Source organism: Anabrus simplex, chromosome 2, assembly GCF_040414725.1.
Source record: "Anabrus simplex isolate iqAnaSimp1 chromosome 2, ASM4041472v1, whole genome shotgun sequence".
Classification (NCBI taxonomy): domain Eukaryota; kingdom Metazoa; phylum Arthropoda; class Insecta; order Orthoptera; family Tettigoniidae; genus Anabrus; species Anabrus simplex.
The window spans coordinates 827,063,589-827,089,510 of NC_090266.1; the positions used below are offsets into that span (position 1 = coordinate 827,063,589).

Consider the following 25,922-nt stretch of genomic DNA (forward strand, 5'->3'; position numbering starts at 1 on the left):
ACGAAAGTTTATGATTCTAGGGTTAAATGAGGAGTTTGAAGTGTGTAAATCAAAATGAGTGATTCTCCTCTGCATAGAGCAAAGAGACAATGTGTGTACAGATCCTATAAAGCCAAACATTTACACTGACTTAGCAAATGTCATGGAATAGTCACCTAATAGCGTGTGGGGCCTCTTCTGGCCCTGCGAACTGCAGTGAGACACCATGGAAGTAAGTCGACAAGTCCCTGGTAGTCCTCTGGATGCAGCTGACACCAAATCGTTTGCAGAGCGGCCGCCAATGCTGGTCTGTTCGTGGGTGCAGGATCCATGGCACGGAGCCTGTGTTCCAGGACATCCCAGATGTGCTCGATAGGGTTCATATCGGGGCTCCTGGGTGGCCATGGCAGTCGTTGGACCTCCGCTGCATGTTGCTGGAAACATTCCCGGGTGACGTGGGAGCGATATGGCAGCGCATTATTATCTTGAAACACCGCAGAACCGTCTGGGCGCTGGAAGGCCAAAAATGGATGGAGATGGCCTCTGAGCCGCTCAACAGACCGTGTACCATTCAAAGTCTCTTCCAGAACAACTAGGGGGCCCATTCCATACCAGGAAAATGCACCCCAGACCATAACAGACACACCAGCGCCCTGGACCACACCTTTGAGGCAGGCGTGATCCATCGCTTCACGTGGTCTGCACCATACACGGTACCTCCCATCGGCATGGTGCAGTTGAAATCGTGATTCGTTTGACCATATCATGTTACGCCATTGTTCCAGTGTCCATCCCTGGTGACTGGCGAAAAATGCACGTCGTTGTGCCTGTTGACGTTGGGTTAACAGTGGCACCCGTGTGCGGCGCTGGCTCCCATACGCCATAGTACCCATGTTCTAACGGATTGTCCACTGGGAGATGTGTCTAGCATGGGCTGTGTTGAATTGAGCCGTGATTTGTTGCACGGTTGCCCGCCTGTCACTATTGACAATCCGTCTCAGATGTTGCCGGTCACGGTCATCGAGAGTGGCTGGACGGCCAGTCGTTCGTCTGTTGTGGATGGTGACACCCGCATTCGACCATTCACGATACACTCTGGACACGGTTGATCGTGTGAAGCCGAATTCCCGCACCACTTCCGAAATTGCACTTCCCATCCGTCGGGCACCGACCACCATACCCCGTTCTGTGTCAGCTCACGACGATGTTCCATGTTACACCTGTCACATGCACAGCCACTCCTCACAAGGTCTCCTATACAACTGCCGCTGGCACAGGGAGCGTGTGGTGCGCAGACAACACACGTGCACATCAGTGCTCCACTATCCCATGACCTTTGCTCAGTCAGTGTAGTTTATAATGGGAAATTTTCTGTTGTTCACAAGGGGAAGAATAACATGAAAAAACAACTATCAATGGTTCCAGTGCTTAATTTGTAGTAAAATAACCAAGAGAGCTCTAAATTCACACTACTTACTAACTTAAAGACGTGAACCCATAGATACTTGAATAATCTGCAAAACTATTGTGGTGCCAGTATTTTAATCCCGTGCGCAGCGCAGTTTGTATCCAGTTCTCACTGGCAGAGCTGGCCAGGCGACCAGCTGACACTCCACATCACTGCTCGAGACCCTATATAAGCAAGTGGGCCGGGAGAGAATGAGTCGGTCATCTAACGACTAGCTACACCGTACTTCAAAAGTGCAGAGGATGCTCTATATAAGCAGCTTACTGAACAGGAGGACTGAAGCTAGTTCGTGAATTTCCTACCTCTAGACTCGCTGACATTTCTCCAAGCTTTACATTCTCAAATCTTCAGCTCTTGACTGAGCACTTCGACTCTGCAAGTCAGTTGCTGTGCAACATTTCTCCCTCAGTGAGTCTTCATGTAGTTTCTGTACTGACAACGTGTAAATATTTTATATATCTCATGTGTTGTAGTATTCTGTTCATGTGACAAAACCATCTGTTCTGTGGAAAGACTTTTCCTTCAGCAGAAGCTGGGACTTTGAGTTTAATGTGCATATGGTGCCTATTTTGCATTACTGTATCATTGCAATTCTCCTTTATCAAAATGTTGTTTCATGTGTGTGAAATCTCTCCCTTAATACACAACAGTAACAGTCTATTATATCGTAGATGCTTGCTCTGGTATGGTATAGAAAGGAAATAGATACATATCCCTAGAAATGTACTTTATGGCAATTAAATAAACTTCCACACTAATTTCATGTTCTTATTTTTATCCACTCGGCTGTGCCTTTTGCTATTTGTGTCAGTTGCTGTATGATGTCCTTGAGACAGCCAGGAATTCACACACTTTGACTCTTGTTAAAGGATTGCCAATAATCCTAATAAACTGCAATGCTGAGTTTGTGGGTATTAACAGTGATGATTGATTTGGAGTCATAATTAAATTAGTCTGCATGAATTCTCTCTCACATTCCCCTGATGAAATGGAAATTAGCTAGAGGAAGCAAACCTGGAGGCATTTTCTCATCTACTAGATAGTCTCTGAAGGCCCTGAGTGACTGCCTTTTGTGAGCTTGAATTCTTATGATCAGCCACCAATTTTTATTACAAAACTGCACTTTTTGCAGTATAGACCAACATGAAGGCAAATCTGAATTTTGACATTCAACAGAGGGAGAAACGTGACTAGAATCTTCACAACTTTCGGCCCCAACAATTTTATTATCACTAAGATTGTCATCTTGATCTTCATCCTCTCTTAAATTAACTTCACTATCATTATATTTAGACACATGTGCTTGTAGATCATCAGATATTTTCAACTTTATAACTGTAACACTTTCTTTTTTTGAAGAAAAACGTAATTTTTGTATTCATTCTTACAAAACTTTCTCACTTTACACAGAACAAAATAAAACAGCAACTGCCAGCAATAAGCAAACAGTGAGAGGCTGAAGACAAGTGCAATAGCGAAAGTCATCTATTGGCAGAAGTGACATTCTTATGTTTACAGACAGTATTGCCATCACTTATTTATATAAACCCAATGTATTATAGATAGTCATATCCTGACTTATGATTGTTATAATACATCCATTTTGTGTAATAAATTAATCCAATTGAATATATTTTATTTTTTAATTATTTCAGGAAAGTGAGGGAGCACTGCTCCCACGGAAATTAAGCACTGAATGGTTTTACATAATAACTACATGTGATACATTAATAAAAATTTGAAAATAAGGGATGTTTCTTTTAAAAGAGGGCTTATCAGAGCATAAACATGTTACCGCTGCTGAGTTAGTCTTATTTTATTATATCATAAACAATTTTAGCATTTGACAGCTATGCCAAATTAAGGTGCCAAATAAATATCTGAAGTTTGAACAATTCGTTAATAGTGTTGAAGTTGAGATGTAGAAGAACAAGCTTTGATAAGAAACTAAGTGTGTGAAAAATTTTATGGTGAATCCTACAGAAGAGCAGGCAGGTTTGCTCCCACACCATGAATGATTTCAACAAAATTTATTACAAGAACAAAAAATCTTAATAACCTTTAGGCTATTTGTAATTTTTATTATCATTAGGATATTACAGGCAATGTATTTGTGGCATGAATTGAAAATCTGGCAACCCTAAACCATTGTTTCCTGTATGCTATAATAATAGTTCATAATAGTTCTGACTATGAAGTCAGTACCTATACCTAATAATCACCATGTTTCTAGATTTTGTACTTGGAAGGGACTGGACCTGCAACTCAAAAATTTAAACTTCATCCTTCGACTATATTGTAATTAATTTTCTAATTTATTATTGTTTTCATTTTACACCAGCTGTATCAGGTTGTACATCTTGAAAGTAACTTAATGTCACTTTCATTCAAATGATTTTACCTCTTCCAGTCTGTTTGTGAAAATGGTATTTTTTTATCATGAGTTGTACTAGCATGTCCTTTTTACTCTTTGTTCCTACTTCAACTTTATTATTATTATTATTATTATTATTATTATTATTATTATTATTATTATTATTATTATTATTATTATTATTATTGTTATTATTATTTAATTTCTTTCTTATGCAGAAAAAACATGGAGGTCCTTCAGATAAAGAACGTCATGTCGGTGATCTGGGCAACATTCAGGCTGACAGCAATGGAATTGCACACATCTCTATTACTGACAGTATGATAAAACTTACTGGACAACACAGCGTCATTGGTCGGTCAGTTGTCGTACATGCTGAACCTGATGACTTAGGAAAAGGTGGTAAACCTGACAGTCTTACCACTGGCCACGCTGGAGCTCGCTTGACCTGTGGTGTCATCGGCATCAAGTAATTGACTAAAATTTTCTAAGAAGATCAAGTTATGCTTTGCTTCCATGGTGTTTGTACGCATGCTTCTAAGGACCATAAAAAAACAACTTAATTTTTAGTGTGGCATGTGAAGATGTTGAAACATCCAGCCTTTCCTGTATCAGCCTTTTCTTCTATCTGATTGCTTTTTACTTTTTACACACCAGCACTTTTTGAAGCACTATTTTCTGCACTGTAATTGACACTGGATTAGATTCCCTAATGGACTAGACTGCAATGTTGTGAACTCGGTTTGGCATGAGTGAAGCAAAACTTTAATTTCATATTTTGTGGTCACAAGTAAGTGGAATGGAATTGCTTAACACTTTTCAGCCCAGTAATGCTATATAATATCATAAAACCTCATGATTTATATGTATATATTGCTTTAAAATCCATTGATTTTTCATTTCATATTTTGCCAGAGTAGAAAAAAAAATGCATTGCATAAATATAGTACTTTTGCGTCCAGTTAGCTTAATTTCATGCTGCTCATATGAAGTAGCTAGAGGATAATTTATGTTTACATTTTATGGCTTTTTAATTTCTTCCTGATTTACTTACACAGGAGAAGTCTGGTATTATGTGTTGCAATATACTGCTGATTTGGATATAATGCATTGAACGAGTTCACAGTAAGTGGTCCTGACATTGTATACTTCACTCTGTTTTATTAAAAAAACTAAGAAAGAAACATATCTTAATTAGTGAAATTGTTATTGTAGAGATTCAATTAATTTTTTCTTTGCTTTCTGTCTTTGGTCATTACACTCAAATTACCTCAAATTCTTGACCATAAACAAACAATACAGTATGATTTGGGTAATATCATTGGAGGCTGTAGAATTGAATTCCTGGGATTTCATAGAAGCAACCGGAAATAAACAGTTACCCAAGCTATTATAACCTTTACTTTTTTCAAGAATTCTTGTCAAGGTGAGCAGTGGTGACAGCCAGCAAAGCCCTTACTCCCACTCTATTGTTCACAATGTAGTAGTATAATAGTCTTTATCATAATTTGCACAGTATTTGTCTTTGAGTTCTTTGTACACATTGTGATGATATCATGGTATAGGAAAGTATATTCTGTTAGCAATAAATTCAAGATCATTGATCGTGTGAAGAATGGGGAGTCAGAGGTATCCAAGAAGGAACTCTTACAGGGTACATGAAGGTAAAAGAATAACTTAGAAGTTGAGTGGATACAGTTGAAAGTGACATGGGTTGCAAAGAAAAATGACCAAACTAGGCAAAGATAGTGAAATAGATGAATGTCTCTATGGCTGGTTTTTAATAAAACAAAGTGAAGTATACAATGTCAGGACCACTTACTAAAGGTGAAGCTTTGAAATTCCATAAGGATTTAAATAGCAGCAACTACTTTAATGTGTTTGATGGATAGTTTTCGTAGTGAAAATCTCATCATGGTATAAGCCAGGAAGCAAGTATAAAATAATACATGGAAAAGAATCACTGTGCATTAACCTTGCAGATAACACTTACAGACTATTTTGTACTAACCATCAACATAATTAGGCCTACATTAGGTAGAGTGATCATTGTGTAATTAGGTATTTTATGTTCAATTGAAGTGCCTCCATTGCTCAGGCAGCAGTGCACCGGTCTCTCACCGCTGGGTTCTGTGGTTCAAATCCCAGCCATTCCCTGTGAGATTTGTGCTGGACAAAGTGGAGCCAAGACAGGTTTTTCTCTAGGTACTCCAGTTTTACCTGTCATCTTTCATTTCAGCAACACTCTCCAATATAATTTTATTTCATGTCAGGCATTAATCATTGCCCCAGAGGAGTGCGACAGGCTTCGGCAGCCGGCACAATTCCTATCCTCGCTGTTAGATGGGGGCTTCATTCATTCCATTCCTGACCTGGTCAAATGACTTGAAACAGGCTGTAGATTTTCAGTTTCAATGTTCCATTGGAGTAAAGTGTGTACCTGGAAGTTTTCTTATGTTTTTATTTCTATGTTTGGTGATGTAATTGACATATAGTGCATTATGTTGTAATCATTTTATTTCTGTGTTTGGTGGCATAATTGACATACTGTAGAGCATTATGTTGTAATCCTTTTTTACCATCCACCTGCACCATCATTTTTCACTGCACCAGTCACCTCCCGATATTCTGCAATTAAGTTATAACGCTGAGGTGGAGTACGTCCTTCAACGGTTGCTGATGTTGGGCTTCTACTATATCTAGTATTTGTCCTCGGTGTTTTTGTATCTTCTATATTATTCCTTATCTCAGCAGTTTCATCTGCCTCTATAACCAAGAATATGTCCGTTTGCATGATTTTGTCTTGGGTTGCTCTGTATTACTTTTGCATTATATTACTTATCACCTGTGAAATAATTTCACTGCATGGCATCACAAGACTGATTTTTCTTCATTAATTTGGCTCAAAGATATTCGTTATTTGGCTCAAAACTCTAGTCTCTTCAGGAAGAGTGTTGTTGTTGTTGATTTTACATAGCACCAACTTGGTCACATCTTAAGATGGCAGTGGAATAGGACAAGGGTAGGGCTGGGAAGGAAAAAACCTTGGCCTTAATTTAGATACCTAGTGTAAACATTAGAAGCCACAGTAACCCATCTCCAGGACTGCTGACTGTAGGGGTTTGAATCCACCATCTCCCAAATGCAAGCTTGCAGCTACATGACCCAAACCGTGCAGCCAACTCATTTAGTCGCCAGGAAGAGTATCTGAGGTGATGTAAAAACATTTAAGAAAAGGCTAGGTATACTATTGATAGGGAATCTGCCACCTGGGCAAGATTGATTGATTGATTGATTGATTGATTGATTGATTGATTGATTGATTGATTGATTGATTGATTGATTGATTGATTGATTGATTGATTGATTGATTGATTGATTGATTGATTGATTGATTGATTGATTGATTGATTGATTGATTGATTGATTGATTGATTGATTGATTGATTGATTGATTGATTGATTGATTGATTGATTGATTGATTGATTGATTGATTGATTGATTGATTGATTGATTGATTGATTGATTGATTGATTGATTGATTGATTGATTGATTGATTGATTGATTGATTGATTGATTGATTGATTGATTGATTGATTGATTGATTGATTGATTGATTGATTGATTGATTGATTGATTGATTGATTGATTGATTGATTGATTGATTGATTGATTGATTGATTGATTGATTGATTGATTGATTGATTGATTGATTGATTGATTGATTGATTGATTGATTGATTGATTGATTGATTGATTGATTGATTGATTGATTGATTGATTGATTGATTGATTGATTGATTGATTGATTGATTGATTGATTGATTGATTGATTGATTGATTGATTGATTGATTGATTGATTGATTGATTGATTGATTGATTGATTGATTGATTGATTGATTGATTGATTGATTGATTGATTGATTGATTGATTGATTGATTGATTGATTGATTGATTGATTGATTGATTGATTGATTGATTGATTGATTGATTGATTGATTGATTGATTGATTGATTGATTGATTGATTGATTGATTGATTGATTGATTGATTGATTGATTGATTGATTGATTGATTGATTGATTGATTGATTGATTGATTGATTGATTGATTGATTGATTGATTGATTGATTGATTGATTGATTGATTGATTGATTGATTGATTGATTGATTGATTGATTGATTGATTGATTGATTGATTGATTGATTGATTGATTGATTGATTGATTGATTGATTGATTGATTGATTGATTGATTGATTGATTGATTGATTGATTGATTGATTGATTGATTTAATCTAGCAAGGTAAATAGTATAGGGAATACAATTTTGACATTTTCTATCTCCAATCTTCAACAGTGGGCTCCTAAATTTACTTGCAAAATATCTCTGAGAATAGCTATGCAAATAAAAATAGCAAAGGTAAAGTTTACATGACATTTCTTAGCTATGAGCTAAAATAATCTCTCTTTGTGTTGGAATGTTGTAGTTGAATTCATGTTATTTACTCTATCCCTGAATGTGTTTCCAGGAAAGATGCTAGATATTTCCTCATCTGTCTTTCTTTTATAGCCTTTGAGAGGCATGTGTAATTCATTGATTTTGAATGTAGTGGCTAAGCTGTTTTGCTTATTTTACTAACTTTATTTCTTGTGTTGTCTTTATACTACTCTTTGGAAGTGGAAATAAAGAGGAACTAATTGCTTACTAATTGCTTTTGTATATATTCATTTCTCTGTTAGTTGTAGTACCCTAGTGTTAGAAGTACATTTAGAATCATATGTTTCTTTCTCTGTAGCCTACTGATATAAAGCTCACTGGAAAAAAACTAGTCACCCCTGGAGAAATCATTACAAGCATCATTTAATACTGTGTAGCTCCACCTCCTGACTTGATAACTGCCTGGATTCACTTAGAAAATGAGTCCACAAGGTTGTGCAGGTATGTTGCATCCATGTTAAGCCACTCACTGAAGATTTGATTGTGCAGTTCTACCAAAATGCGCCGATACTGATGTCGGCGAATTGCCCTCTATTCCATGTCCCACAGATTTTAATTGGGGTTCAAGTCAGATGATTTTGCAGGCCAATCCAGATGTAATAGGGTGGGGGAGTGTTCATAGAACCAGCCCTATGAATTTTGCGGTTGACATCTTGAAAAATCGGGGTATCGATAGCATACTCACCATGCAGATGTTGACTGACAGGCAACACCTCATCATCCAGAATGTTTAAATAAACATTCTGGTTCATGTTAGTTGTCACCTCAGTGAGTGGGCCCAATCCATGATACTGAAAAACAAAAACAAAAAAAAAAGAAAGGAAATCACAGACTCACTTCCGGCTTGAACCTGACCTTGCACACATCCAGGATGAAATGCTTCATTTGGCCTCCGGTGCACTCAACAATATGTGTCATTGGAATACAGACAAAAACGTGATTTGTCAGACCACATTACATTCCGCCAGTCAGCTACTGTCCAGGTTCGATGATTTCTAGCCCATTGAAGAAGCAGAGCTTTATGTGCCTGTGTGAGCAATGGCCTCTTGCGAGGTGACCGACTCCAAATGTCCATTGCATGCAGTTCCCGTCGCAATGTTCTCTCCCTAACAGGTTGGAATGGACCTTCATTCACCGACTACAGCAATTTCCATCGGGTTTGGAAGCGATTTTGATTCGCAAGCCGTGAAGCGCTTCTCCAGTCCCTGTCAGTCAGGATCTATTTCTGAACACAATTCTGATGTCATGTTTCGTGGCCAAGTGTAGTACACCACTGCTTGTAGTACACGTTGAACAGTCCGCTGTGAAACACCAACAAATCCAGCAACTTAATGCACCTTATGGCAATAAATGCTACTGCCTTATACTCAGGAAGGGGCAGTACGTGTGGGGTTGATCACAAGACTCCGTTCGCTGCGCCATCTCTACAGGCTTAACGATCCATCTGTGCGTGCGCACTAGGGTGACTAATTTTTTGTCCAGTGAGCTTGTATTTACAGAGGGATTGTAAAATTTCATAGCAGCAGTGCATCCATAATACAGTGGTTATATCCAGCTAGACAATAAGGCATCTCTAATTTCTTATCAAGGTAACTACAGTTCAAATCACAATCAGTTGTGAAATGGAAAGCCAAACTTCTGTACTCAACATAAAATTATATGTCTTGCAGCTTAGTCCTATAAAACTGCAAGCTTGTTTGCTTGCTTTGTTTATGCTTGAGAACCTTATAACACGAAGCTTATCTGTGGACCAGGGATAATACCTATTAATACCAGTGGTGGTTCGTGGTATAATTTATTGGTTGTTGCAGTTTATTTTAAATATATAAGAGTGAATTTTAAATACTGAAAATAAGATAAAGGAAGTTTCTCTTTTCAATGAAACTGCAGATAAAACAACTATCTATAGAATCAGTTGTTTGAAAAAGTCATATACAAAATGAAAATACCAAATAAATAATACAATAAAATCTGTCATTCCTGTTTTGGTCCATTTATCCTCCCTGCCAAACAACAGTCATCAAAAAACAACACAATGAATTGTTTTTTCACAGCCGCATATCCAGTTATGTCTATCATAAACAGATGAATTGAACTTGCATCTAAACTGTCTTCTTTTACTTTGTACAGTTTTCTATATGTTTAGTACTGATTAGGGACATCCTAAATTTTTTATTTCCAGCTTTTCTTCTACTGAATGCAAGCTGAAGGGCTTTATCAGCAAACTGGACACTAAATTAATTGTGAAAATGCACTACTTAAGTTACAGTTAAATTAAAATAGCAACACTATGCACTCGTTACTGCTAGCTTTAAGGATTGCAACATACATACCGGTACATTACATTGTTATGCCTTTCAGCGTTCAGTCTGCAAGCCTCTGTGAATTTACTAAACGTCGCCACAATCCTCTATTTGTAACTAGTGCTGTGGCCTCATTTAGTTCTATACCTCTTATCTTTAAATTGTTAGAAACTGTGTCCAACCATCGTCGTCTTGGTCTACTTCTACTTCTCATACCCTCCATAACAGAGTCCATTATTCTCCTAGGTAACCTATCCTCCGCCATTCACCTCACATGACCCCACCACCGAAGCTGGTTTATGCGTACAGCTTCATCCATCGAGTTCATTCCCAAATTAACCTTTATCTCCTCATTCTGAGTACCCTCCTGCCATTGTTCCACCTGTTTGTACCAGCAATCATTCTTGCTACTTTCATGTCTGTTACTTTTAACTTATGAATAAGATATCCTGAGTCCAACCAGCTTTCGCTCTCGTAAAGCAAAGTTGGTCTGAAAACAGACCGATGTAAAGATAGTTTCGTCTGGGAGCTGACTAAGCGCCGTTCACACTAAGGTGACATAAGATAAGTGATATATAGTAAGGAATATATTGCGACGATATATTTTTAGGAAGGTTCATGACACTGGGCGATAAATTTGTGCAACCTGGACGATAAAAATTTGGTGGGAACACAATTCTCACTACATCAGTTACAAATATGAGTTCAAGTGAGGAAGACGTTGTAGTGGCTTATTGGTTCAGGCGTAGGATGAGAAGAAAAAGGAAATACTGATTACACCCCTACAATCTTACCAACCTGCACCATAGTTCGGCTGTTGTTTCTTGAAAGCTGTCTCAACATGAATCAAAATTCAGGGAGTTTTATAGAAAGAATCCTGAAAATTTTCATTTTCTGAAAAGTCTAGTGTTACGAACCCTTGAAAATAATGATACACACTTCAGGAAGGCCATTTCTTCAGATAAAGAAACTTCTGATTACTATAAGGTAAGTAGATATTAATATGAAAAGCAGTATTAATAAAATTTAGCAGTATTCATTTTATTTTTTACATATGTTTTTACAAATTGTATCAATCAATTCCACTAAATTAATGAAAGGTATTACAGAATTGTCTTCTCTTCTTCCCGTCATGTTCTTAGCTCGAAATATCGTACAAAACTAATCGCTGAAGAGACTAGCAAGCGGCACTTCGAGAGATATGTCACTTACGATATGTTGTACAATCTCGCAGCAGTGAACCTTTTTCATCGCCTCCATTTAGATTTCAAGTATCTGTCTGTGCGTGTCGCATATTGTATATCGCTTAAGATATATCACTTATCTTATATCGCCTTAGTGTGAATGCGGCCTTACAGAATACTGTTGATCACAACTGCAAGCTCACTCCATTAGCTTTACTACACCTTGATTCAATCTCACTTACTATATTACCATCCTGGGAGAACATACAACCTAAATACTTAAAAATTATTGACCTGTCCTAGCTTTGTATCACCACTCTGATATTCAATTCTGTTGAATTTCTTACCTACTGACATCAGTTTACTCTTCGAAAAGATAATTTTCATACCATACTCATTGCACCTATTTTCAAGTTCCAAGATATTAGACTGCATGCTTTTGGCACAATGTGCCATTAAGACCAAGTCGTCAGCATAGGCCAGACTGCTTACTACATTTCCACCTAACTGAATCCCTCCCTGCCACTTTATACCTTTCAGCAGATGATCCGTATAAACTACAAACAACAAACGTGAAAAATTGCAGCCTTGTCTAACCCCTGTTAGTACCCTGAACCAAGAATTCATTCTACCTCAGTTCTCACTGCAGCCCAATTGTCAACATAAATGCCTTTGATTGATTTCAATAATCTGTACTTAATCCCATATTCCCCCAGTATGGTGAACATCTTTTCCCTTGGTACCCTGTCATACGCTTTCTCTAGATCTACGAAACATAAACACAACTGTCTATTCCTCTCATAGCATTTTTCAATTACCTGGTGCATACTGAAAATCTGATCCTGACAGCCCCTCTGTGGTCTGAAATCACACTGGTTTTCATCCAACTTCTCTCAACCACTGATCGCACCCTCCCTTCCAAGATGCCAGTGAATACTTCGCCTGGTATGCTAATCAATGAGATACCTCGATAGTTGTTGCAATCCTTCCTGTTCCCTTGCTTACAGATAGGTGCAATTAGTGCTTTTTGTCCAATCTGAAAGTACCTTACCAACACTCCATGCTAATCTTATTACCGGTACTCTATTAAGCCATTTCATCTCTGCCTTCCCACTACACTTCACCTTTTCAGGTCTAATTTCATCTATTCCTGCTGTTTTATGACAATGGAGTTTGTTTACCGTTCTTTCCACTTCCTCAAGTGTAATTTCACCAACATTTTCCTCCTCCCCATGAGCTTGGCTGTTCGCAACACCACCAGGAAGATTTCCTTTTATGTTGAGAAGATGTTCAAAATATTCCCTCCACCTCTCCAGTGATTCCCTGCGATCTAATATAAGTTCACCTGAATTACTCAAAACACTGTTCATTTCCTTTTTCCCTCCCTTCCAAAGATTCTTTATTACTGTCCAGAAAGGTTTCCCTGCTGCTTGACCTAGCCTTTCCAGGTTATTACCAAAATCTTCCCACGAATTCTTTTTGGATTCAACAATTATTTGTTTTGCTCTGTTTCTTTCATCTACGTACAAATCCCTGTCTGCCTTGGCCCTTGTTTGGAACTATTTCTGATAAATCTTCCTTTTACATTTACAAGCTGCTTTCACTTCATCATTCCACCAAGATGTTCACCTTTTCCCATCTTTACACACAGTTGTTCCTAAGCATTCCCTTGCTGTTTCTACTACAGCATCCCTGTATGCCACCCATTCACTTTCTATATCCTGAACCTGCTTACTGTCTACTATTCGAAACTTCTCAATAATCATATCCATGTACTTCTGTCTAATTTCCTCGTCCTGGAGATTTTCTACCCTTATTCGTTTGCAGACAGATTTCACTTTCTCTACCCTACGCCTAGAGATACTTAGTTCACTACAGATCAGATAGTGGTCTGTATCATCGAAAAATCCCCGGAAAACTTGTACATTCCTAACAGATTTCCTGAATTCAAAGTCTGTTAAGATATAGTCTATTATGGATCTGGTACCCCTAGCCTCCCATGTGTAGCGGTGAATAGCCTTATGCTTGAAGAATGTATTCATAACAGCTAAACCCATATTAGCACAGAAGTCCAGCAAATGCTTCCCATTCCCATTAGCTTCCATATCTTCCCCACATTTACCAATCACCCTTTCGTATCCTTCAGTTCTATTCCCAACTCTCGTATTGAAATTGCCCATTAGCACTATTCTATCCTCGCTATTGACCCTGACCACGATGTCACTCAATGTTTCATAAAACTTGTCAACTTCATCCTCATCTGCACCCTCACATGGTGAGTACACTGAGACAATTCTCATCCTAATTCCTCCAACTGACAAATATACCCACATCATTCGCTCATGTACGTGCCTAACAGAAACTATGTTGCGTGCAATGGTATTCCTGATAAACAGCCCTACCCCATACTCTGCCCTTCCCTTCTAACACCCATCAAGTACACTTTATAATCTCCTATCTCTTCCTCGTTATCTCCCCTTATCCGAATATCACTTGCTCCTAGCACATCCAGATGCGCATCCTCTGTGCTGACTCAGCCAGTTCTACTTTCTTTCTTCCATAAGCCCCATTAATATTGAGAGCTCCCCATCGAATTCCATTTTGTTCGCCAAGTTGTTTTCAAGGACTCCCTCGCCTGTCAAATGGGAGTGGCAGTCAGCTACCCTACTTGCACATAGCCCAAGTGTGGATCTCTCCTCTAACGGGTTATGGACCACCGGTGGATTGTATAATCCTAGCCGCCTGAGCACAATGAGGGCCGTGACTCAGAATATGTCCGAGATGCCCACTCCCATTCCATAGAAACTGGTATCCCAACTTTCAGAACCACTTACTCGGCCACTCAGCTGTTGCCCATGGTTCACGAACTAGGACGTGACTACAGTAACCCACACCATGAACCATTAAGGTTTAAGGATTGCAAGTCAACTCCAAACCAGTTTCTTCAGACAAAGCTGTACTTACACCAGCAGTGCTGTAAGTAGCAAGATGCATGAACATTTTGAGTGGAGCATGCAATCTGCTGTTTTGTTGCAAAAGCAAATACAAAAGCACTCTGCTGGACTGAACAGAAACTAGAGCAGTTAGTGCAGAGAGCTTTAAACAAACAAATCACTGCTCAGAAAGAATAACTTGAAATTTCTAACTGATGGAAAGAATACAAAAAGTGGTGGTTGTGCAAACCTGCAACCAGGCCAGAAACCACCACTGATATTAACAAATTATTTCACTCTACTACTCCAATACTAAATACTAAACATAATTTGATATCTTTGCACTAGACTAGAGCTATGTCACTGTATTCTTGAAGTTTCATCTAGGTAATCTACTAAAGCTTTGCCAAACTTAACTTCATGTTCTTTCACTCAGTTTTATTCAATCGATTGTTGGAATCCACTGATATAGTCTATGGGTTAGCGCACAGCTTCTTGCCTGGTTAACCTGAGCTTGACTGACTCAGCTTTGCCATAAATTCAATTCTAGTTTGTGGAACTCAACCAAGCTTTTTTCTTTAACTCCATACAAATACCAAAATGCTACCTAAAGTACAGAGTACAGTCACTTTCTTCCCAGTCCTAGCTCCATTTAATCTATATATAAAATAACTTGTCCTGACTGACTGACTGACTGATTGATTCATCAATCAAGCCAAAACTACTGGACATAAAGAAATGAAATTTCGGTGATACATTCATATTACAAGGTAGGTGCTTACTGAGGGAGGATTTTGGGATATTCCATTGCTAAGGGGGTTAAAAGGGGGGTAAAATTTTAAAATTAGTGTATCTATATCTGAAAAACTGAACAGTTTAAAGTCATAAAAATTAGTATTTGGAATCTGCTTTAGAAACACATATTTTTTTTTGTTTTCAGAAAATCCGGTTAATGGGGGTGATAAAAGGTGAAAAAGGGGTTGAATACCTTCTATGTGGATAGTTATATATGCAAAACTGAAGATGTTACAGTCATGAAAATTGGTATTTTGAATCTTCTTTAAAAATTAAGAAACACAATTTTTTTTTTTTTTTGCTTTTAGAAAATCTACTTAAGGGATGGTGAACAGGAGAGAAAAAGGTGGTGAATTTTTAAACTGAGTTTATCTCAGAGAAGTAACATCTTACAGACGTGAAAAATTGGTATTTGAAATATCCCTTAAAAGCAGAGGAACACACATAATTTGTTTTCTAAAAATCCACTTAATGGAAAGTGTTAAAGGGGGTAAATTCTTAAAATTTGCATATATACATTATATATCAAAAACTTAATGCATTACAGACATGAGAATTGGTGTTTTAAATTTCTTTAAAAAATAAAAGTAACATGTATTGGTTTGTTTTTGGAAAATAACACTTCAGCGGGGGGGGGGGGGGGGTAAAAAAGACTGAAAAATAGATTGAAGTCTTTTTATGTGGATACTTATATCTCAAAAACTGAAGATGTTACAGACATGAAAATTGGTATTTGGAATCTCCTTTAAAAATAAAGAAACATGTACTTTTTGTTTTTGGAAAACAAACAGGAGTGACAAATATGGGGTGAATTATTAAAATCGGTATATCTCATAAACTTAAAATGTTACAGATTTCAAAATTAGTATTTGGAATCTCCTGTAAAAGTAAAGGAACATACATAATTTGATTTCTGAAAATCCACTTAAGGGGAAATGTTAAAGGCAGTAAATTTTTAAAATGACCATATATACAGTATATATCTAAAACTTAACATCTTACAGAAATGAAACTGGTAGTTTTAATCTCTTTTGAAATTAAAAGTAACATGTATTTGTTTTCAGAAAACAAAACATTTCAGTGGGGGGGGGGGGAGACTGAAAAATGGGTTGAATTATTTTTATGTGGGTACTTATATCTCAAAAACTGAAGATGTTACAGTCATGAAAAGTGGTATTTGGAACATCTTTTTAAAAATAATCACACATTTCTTTTGTTTTTGGAAAATCTACTTAAGGGGTGGTGAACAGGAGTGACAGAGAGGGTGAATTTTTAAAATGAGAATATCTACAATATATCTCAAAAGCCGAACATGGTACAGATGTGAAAATTGGTATTTGAAATCTCCTGTAAAAGCAAAGGAACACCCATAATTTGTTTTCTGAAAATCAACTTAAGGGGAAGTGTTAAAGGGGGTAAATTTTTAAAATGAGCATATATGAAGCATATATCAAGAACTTAACATGTTATAAACATGAAAATTTGTATTTTTAATCTCTTAAAAAATAAAAATAACAAGTATTCGTTTTTGTTTTTTGGAAAAAACACTTCAGTGGGAGGGCATTGTAAAAATGACAAAAAAAAGGGGTTGAATTCTTTTTATGGGGATACTTTCACATCAAATACTGAAGATGTTACAAATGTGAAAATTGGTACTGGCATTCGGAATTCCCTTTAAAAATATGGAAATGCGTATTTTTCTTTGGTTTTAGAAAAAATCCTCTTAAGGGGGTGAAGAAGTGAAGAAAGGTGAGAAAGGGGTTGAATACCTTTCTTGAGGATACTTATATCTCAAAAACTGAATGTTACAGTCATGAAAAGTGATATTTGGAATCTTCTTTTTGAAAATAAAGAAACACAATTCTTTTTGTTTTTGGAAAACCCACTGGAGGGGGGATGAACAGGCCTGCAAAGGCGGGTGAATTTTAATAATGAGTATATCTAGTGTATATCTCAAAAATGTAACATGTTACAGATGTGAAAATTGGTATTTTTAATCTCTTTCAAAAATAAAGTACGGTATCACATACTTTTTTGTTTTCCAAAAAAGCACTTAGGGGGCGGGGGTGAAAAGGACTGAAAGAAGGGTTAAATTATTTTTATTAGGATACTGGTATCTCAAAATCTGAAGATATTACAGATGTGAAAATTGGTATAAGGTATCTCCTTTCAAAAATAAAGAAACATGTATTGTTATGTTTTCGTAAAATCCATGTAAGGGGGTGTAAAAAGGACTGAAAATGCGTTGAATTTTTTTGAGAATATTTATATCTCAATAACTGAAGATATTAGAGACGAAAATTTGTATTTGGAATCTTCTTTAAAAATAAGGAAACATATTTTTTTCTCTTTGGAAAATCCAATTATGGGTGGGTAAATGAATTGAAAAATGAGTTGTTTTCTTTGTATGAGGGTACTTACATCTCAAAAACAAAGGATGTTATGGATGTGAAAATTGGTATTTGGAATTTCCTTTAAAAATAAGGAAAGATGCATTTTTTGTTGGGAGGAGGTGAGGGAATCAACTTAAGGGGAGTATAAAAGGAGTTGAATTATTTTTATGAAGGTACAAATAAGAAGTGGACTTGAAACAATACACCCCTAAGGAGTTTTAACTGGGGGATGAGGAATCACGACAAAAATATACGTTTATATGAAACCATTTGATTACAAAGTTAAAAATGTCAAATGATCTAGGTGGTAAATAACAGAGGGTTTGAAACAAATTCAACCCCTCAGAGAGTTAAATGGGGTTTTAAGATCCAGGAACAAATATATTCATTACTTCCTCAAAAATGGTTTACCGTACGAAGACAAAATTCCAAATAGCGATATATATTTTAAATCCTAGGTGTGAAATAGGAAATAATTTTAAATGTTCCACCACTAAAGTGTTAAATGAGGTTAGCTTCGTAAACTAAATTATTCATCCCTCCAAAACCGTTTGGCATACAAAGTTGTAATTTTACAAGAAGGGTCTTCTTTTATGTCCTAGGTGTAAAATACCGTATACTTCAAAATATTTCTCCCCTAAGGGGTTTAGATGGTAGTTGACTCTCAAAAATACAATATTCATTCTTCCAAAACTGTTTCAGGCATGAACATAACTTTTTTTTATGAAAGGTGGTCTTCTATATCCTAGATGTTAATAAATATTTCAAAACATTCACCCCTTAAATACGTATTCATATCTCCATTACTGTTCAACGTACAAAATAAAAATTTCACAGGTTGGTCGCTTTTATGTCCTAGATGTTTAATAAGATATGGTTTAAAACATTCAAATTCTTCCTAATGGGTTTCAAGTGAGTGGTAGATTATAAAATAAATAATAATTCCCCCAAAACCGTTTGATGTACGAACTGACGACGTATTTTACTGGCTTAGCTGACAGTGGACTCTCCAAAATATAAAACTTTGAATAAAAACTTCCAGTACTACTTGAGCAACCGGACAGTGTAGACATGTGGTAAGGCGAGTGCAGTAAAACATGATTGGTATTGAGCAATATCGTGCGGCGATAGGCGGCTGGCAGAGCAGGCAGAAGAAGACGAAGGGAAATGAGGCGGACAAGAGAGAACTGGGGAAGATTGGCGAAGCTATTCTGGCTGCGATGGTGATAACTATGCTATTAATTATAGGGGGAGTGGAGATGAATCCAGGCCCTGATATGAGCTGGGAAGACTGGGACAGAATCAGGGGGCTGATAGGCGATGCCGTAAAAACATATATTGGAGATGAACCGGTAAAGGAATTGAGCAAGGAACAAGCCAAGGGTTTTGAAGATAAGAAGATATGGTTCAAGGAGCAGTGGGGAGCTACGGAAAAAAGAATAGAAGAGAATGAGAGAGCAACGGGAGTGCTAAAAGACCAAGTGAAAAATCTGGAGAAGGAAGTGGCGTCCCTGAAGAATGAGCTCGGATTTGTTAAACAAGAAAAGATGAAGAAATGTATATATATGGACTACAGGAAGAGCGAAATGAAGACAAAGTGAAGCTTATATATAAAGTGGTGGACCTCGTCCAAAATAAAGTGAAAACTAACTTCAGTGAAGTAGATATGGACGATGTAGAAAGAGTACGAAAAGTGAAGGGCAGTAGACCAGTGAAAGTGAAGCTGATGTCTACTTTAATGGCGGATATAGTGATAAAAAATGCTAGGAATTTACAAGGTGAAAAGATCTGGATAAACAGAGACTTAGGAAGAGAAGGAGTTGAGAATAGGAAAATCCTACGAAAGCATTTAGGCCGAGCTAGACATCAAGGCCTTAAAGCAGTTATTAAGGACCAAAGGCTGGTGGTAATGAACAGTATCTGGTGGCGTGTTTGGTCTGTAGAAAAACTAAAAGTTATTGAGGAAGAGATGAAACGGAAAGAGAAGCGATCGAAGCGGCCAAAAGACAGACAGGAGGACGCACAAGAGGAAGGAAGAAACGGGGCAATGGCGGCTGAAGTGACGAGACAAGAAAACGGTGCAGTGCAAGATAATGTGAGTGGAAGATCAAGTGTGCAGGTTCAAGAAGTGTTATTGGATAGAGCTCCGAAAGGAAAAGAGGATTCATTGATTACCGACCTGGGGGGTGACAAGAAAGAGAGAGACCTTATGACTAAGGGGAGGAGCAGGAGCTTGAAAGATCTGTGGGGGAAGAGGAATAAAGGTTTAGTAGATAAAGAGAAGAAGGATGACAATAAAGTGTCCAAGAATGACGGAAGGGAGGTAGAAGCTGAGAATGAGAGGGTGAGGAGGAGTAAGAATAAAGAGGGTGGTTTGGAGGGTAGGGAAAAAATCCGTAACTAGGCTGGAAGATAGGCTTTGTTAATATTGAAGGCGTATTAAGTAAAATAGGCAATATAAAAGTGAAAAATTTAATAGAAAGCTTTGATATTGTAGCGCTTTTGGAAACATGGCTAGAAATAGGCAGGGAGATAACTTGGGGAGGATTTATGGTGAGGCACAAGTCAAGGAAGAGATTGAGCAAAATGGGCCATATGCCAGGAGGAATAGTCATGCTAGTTAAAGAAGAATTGAACGAACGTATAGAGTATATTGAGAGTGGCATCAAAGGTGTGATATGGATAAGATTTAACATGGGGAGAGATGTAGGGAGAGGGAAACATGTATGTTTGGCTTTTGCCTACTGTCACCCCAAGGAATCTCCATATGCAAATGATAACTTCTTCGAGGAATTGTTATTAGAATTAGCATCATTAGAGGGAGATACGAGGAGGACGGAATATAGCCATTGGGAGACTGGAATTCCAGAATAGGCGAGCGAAGCCCGAGGTATAGTAAGGAAGAAGAGTTGATAGTAGGATCAGGAAGAAGTAGTAATGATAAGGTAATAAATAACTATGGTAGAAAACTTTTAGAATTGTGCAAAGTCAGGAATTTCTGCATTTTGAACGGGTATTGGGAGGGGGACAGAGAAGGAAAAATGACATATATTACTGAACACGGGGGGAGCGTTATAGATTTAGTAATGAGTTCAGAGGACTTGCTAAATAACATCAAAAGCATAATGGTGGAAGATTGGAATGAATTGAACGACGCCCCGGTATGGGTGAGTTAGGTAAGGAGAGAGGAAACTAAAGAGGAAGAGAAGAATAGTACGATAGAGGGAGAGAGTGGTTACATTAAATATACATGGACAGAGAATTCAAAAATATAGCTGGATGCATTTATGGATAAGCAGATACAGTTAATTAGAATTGGCTGGGAAAGACCGCTGATGGAAAATAACAGAAACAGAGTGCTCGAGCTGTTAGAATACCCTATAAGGAGAGTGACTCAGCCAGTTGAGCATAACAGAAAAAAAAACAGAAGAGGATGGATGGTATGATAGGGAATGTGAGGTTTGTTGAAGAGCAGCACTAGGAGCATTAAAAGAGTACAGAACAAAAGGAAGGAACAAAGATCGTGAAGCATTTTGTAGGCTGAGAAAAAAGTATAAAAGGAAAATTGCAGAGAAGAAGAAGAAGTGGTTGAAAGACCAATCAGAGCTAATAAATAAGGAATGCAGCATGAATCGGACTGAAAAAATTTGGGAGAGAATAAATATGATCAATAAAGCAGGGAAGGGTTCGATGTTAGGAGGATGGGATGATTGGGAGTATAAGGGAAGAAAGCAGGCCATGTGGTCTAATGTGGAAGTAAGCATCCACGAACTAGATAGGGATATCACGATAGAAGAAGTTAAGGAGGTGATTGGGAATCTGAAGATAAAATCAGCGGGGGGGGGGGGGGGGATGGTATTAGTAATGTATGCTGGAAACAAATAAGTAAATACAGTCAGATGGTAGAAAGAATTGTAAACCTATTCAATAGGATTTTCAACGGAGCAAAGGTACCGAAGGAATGGGTGTATGGGATAATATGCCCAATATACAAAAGGAAAGGAAATAGAAATTTACCCAAGAACTACCGAGGTATAACCCTGTTAGACTCATTGAGCAAAGTTTACACAGGTGTCTTAGCCAATAGACTAAAAGATTGGGCCAAAAACAACGGCATAATCTCTAAATTCCAGGGATAATATCATGATTGTGAAAATGCTAGCGGAGAAATACACTGTGCGGAAAAAAGGAAGCTTATTTCTAGCAGCAGTAGATTTTGAGAAAGCGTTAAACATGGTAAGCAGAAAGGCGTTAATAGAAAAACTAGGGAGGTTGGGAGTCTCTAGGAAAATGATACGTGCGATAGAGGCGCTGTATCAAAGAGTATATAGTAGTGTCAAACTAGAGAACAATTTAATGAGCAAACCGATAGAATGCAAGCAGGGCCTCAAACAAGGGTGTAAATTATCGCCTATTTTATTTATACTATTTACAAATGATATATTGGATGAGCATAGAGGGGTTAAGTTTGAATAGAAGTTCAATTGTTATAACCTTTTTGTGGGCTGGACCGGCAGTGGATAACATGGAAATCCCAGGACTGATTTTCACAGATGATGTTCTGTTAACGACGCTGACTAGGGGTGGACTGAAGAAAAGTCTGGATAAACTAGTAGACTATGCAAATAAGTGGTCGCTGAAAATTAACTATAATAAAACAAAGGTGATGATTGTAAGTAGAGGAAGGAGGGTAAAAAAGCAAGAGAATGGTGGATACAAGGGACAAGAATAGAGGAAGTAGATAGAATATTTAGGAATGACAATGAATAGAAAAGGAGGTTGGGATGACCACATAAAGAAATGCAAGCTAAGGCGGTTTGCAGAACTTGCAGCAATAAAATGAACTAGAGTGTCAGAAGCTGATAAATATGAATCCCAAGATACCGACAGCCAGAGCCATGCCCAAAGTCCATAAAGCTAATATACCTATGCGACCTATCATCAACTGCATGAATAGCCCAACGTATAAGACTTCTAAATTTATACATCATTTTTAAAAAAAGCACTATAAATTTTACAATAATTCTACAATCAATAATTCAATAGAATTCTGTGATAAGCTTAATAAATTCGAACTGCAACCACATCATAAAATGTGTTCATATGATATAACTAACATGTACCCTTGCATACCGGTCAATGAAACCATTAATATAATCAAACTAAATTTATTCAATCATAGCAAATTAAGTAGGTGTGAAATAGAAGAATTCATAAATGTATTGAGATTTGTTTTAAATAATAATTACTTCACATTTAATCAAAAGATATATCATCAAATGTGCTTGGGAATGGGTGACCCTGCATCAGGTATACTAGCTAACATTTACATGGATCATTTGGAACATGTTCAAATTTTGAATAACATGGATTAAACCTTTGGGTGAGATACGTGGATGACACGTTTGTTACAATAGACAGTAAACTGAACAATAGTGATAATATTTTGGATTTTTAAAATAAATTAGACAGTAACATAAAATTCACTAAAGAAGATGAAAGGAACAATTCGCTAAGTTTTCTAGATATAAATGTAAAGAGAGCAGGAAATAAATTTGATTTCCAGATTTACAGAAAACCGACGTTTACTCCAATAACGATTAAAAACGAGTCACTCCACCCCAATTCTCACAAACAGGCAGCATTTTTGAGTTTGGTTTACAGAGCCCTAAAAATTCCACTAACAAATAAGAGTTTAAAGAAAGAACTTAATTTCATAAAGGATCTGGCACTCAATAATGGTTATAAAATAGAAATGGTTAACAAGATCATTAATGAGGTGAAAATAAAATTGGCCACTAATCTTATACCAGATAAAAATAAGAAATCCAAATTTGCAACTTTTACATTTACTAACCCAGCTACATACCAAATCACTAATACCATCAAAAACGAGATATTAACATTGCCTTCAAAACCCAAAATACGAACCGAAATATGTTCTTCAACCACAATAAAGTTAATATAAATAGTAATCAATATCAAGGATCTGGAATATATAGGCTCGCGTGCACAGAATGCAATTTTTTGTAGGTTGGCCAAACTGGCCGAAGCTTTATGATAAGATATCTCGAACATGTAAATGCAGCCAAACACAAGAAACATTCTGCAATGGGTGCACACATGCTAGAAACTGGACACAGTTTTACAACTATTGAAAGGGATTTAAAAATTTTAAGAAGAGTAGAAAAAGGAAAAGAAATGACGGAATTGGAAAACGTATATATTCATTTAGATCAACAATACAACAAAAATAAAAACTTTAATGACGAAATTGAAATAAAGAACCCCATCTTAGTACAATTACTGGAACTAATACAAATGCTTAAATCAGATATAAATAAATTCTATAAACATTTAATCCGACAAAAGTTAATGGCTTATTAATGCAAACAAACTCAACTCCTCCCCTTACTTCTCCTAGACAATCCCCTCCACAATCTACTGCAACTATCAATGCACCGCCTACCTTAACTTCCCCTTCGCACTCCCCGCCAAAACGTAAACTCATCCACACTCACTCATATAATACAAGAAGTGCAAACAGAACAACAAGTAGTTCTCAAGAGGCTAGGAGTAACACTAAACAATTACGCAGCAGAAAGAAAAGTAAGTGACAATCCTTCCAATAAGAAGTTATACAGAATTATAATCAAAACCATACATATAATTTTTTTATCTTTCATTACAGATACCAACAAGCCATTTTGGAACATACGAGAACATTTTAAATCCAATATCACATTAGAAAGTGTTTCATCAACAAGTTTGTTCATGAACAATATTATCCTATTGACAATATAAAATTAATGCCAATACATTTGTATAAATGTTACTCCAGCAACGAGAACAAGTCAAATGTCCATAAAATAGACAATCATCAACTGCAGAAAATTGTTAATATAGTTTTAGGAAGTTTTAACGACAATCATACAAGTTAAGCAACATGAATCAATACAATTAGGCAGATATCAAAAGTTTATTTTTATTTTACTTTTTATTTTTTAAACAATTTAGAAGATGTTCACCAGATGAGTTTCGTCAATAAAATCTTAGACTTAGATAGATTTTAGACAAAAAGTTTTAACTTAAAGACATAATTTTATTATTATATGACTTGTAAAATATTATATTATTTGTCAATTAGTTTTATAGGAATAATCTTAATCCAAAAGAATTGTTTCATGATCTTATACAACCTTAAGTGAATAATAGTTTGTTGATGATGCTCACGAAAAAGGAGCGAAACATGTACCATATAAACATCTTAATAAATATGTAAGTATGTACTATTTTTATTGTATTGAATAGGTGGTAATTTACAAAATTATAAGAATTTGTATCATAAGTGGTATGTTTCGAGCTGTCAGCGGAGAGATGGCGTGGGAGGACATCAGTAGACGAATAAGTTTGAGTGGTGTTTATAAAAGTAGGAAAGATCGCAATATGAAGATAAAGTTGGAATTCAAGAGGACAAACTGGGGCAAATATTCATTTATAGGAAGGGGAGTTAGGGATTGGAATAACTTACCAAGGGAGACGTTCAATAAATTTCCAATTTCTTTGAAATCATTTAGGAAAAGGCTCGGAAAGCAACAGATAGGGTATCTGCCACCTGGGCGACTGCCCTAAATGCAGATCAGTATTCATTTATTTATTTTTATTTAGAAAGAGATTGGCACTCAGTATTTTAGAGGCTAGGACAACGTCAGCATGTAGTAATATTTCCATTAGACATGCTGACAGGGTAGGAGGTAGAAGTAGGTTTACAGGGTTGCGACATCTTGCTCCTTATTATGACTGTCTTAACTTTACGTTAACTATTTTATCTATCGTGCCATTTTCATTTGTAAATTGCCATTGTTAGCTCTTATGCTGTTTGCCGAAATGCCATGGCCACTGGACCTCCAGGAAGGAGCTGTTCAAAGCCATTATGGATATAGAATTTCATTTATTGTACTTACGTTTTTAATTTTTTTATTTATTTAA

General features: G+C 36.8%; 1 protein-coding gene across 1 annotated transcript in view; it reads left to right on the top strand.

The window, feature by feature from the left end:
* LOC136864487 (superoxide dismutase [Cu-Zn]) overlaps nt 1–25,922 on the top strand; it is a 195,237-nt gene that overhangs the window by 146,541 nt on the left and 22,774 nt on the right. The window contains exon 4 of the mRNA XM_067141523.2: nt 4,040–4,290. Coding sequence (XP_066997624.2) covers nt 4,040–4,290 — 251 coding nt within the window. The remainder of the gene's footprint in view (nt 1–4,039; nt 4,291–25,922) is intronic.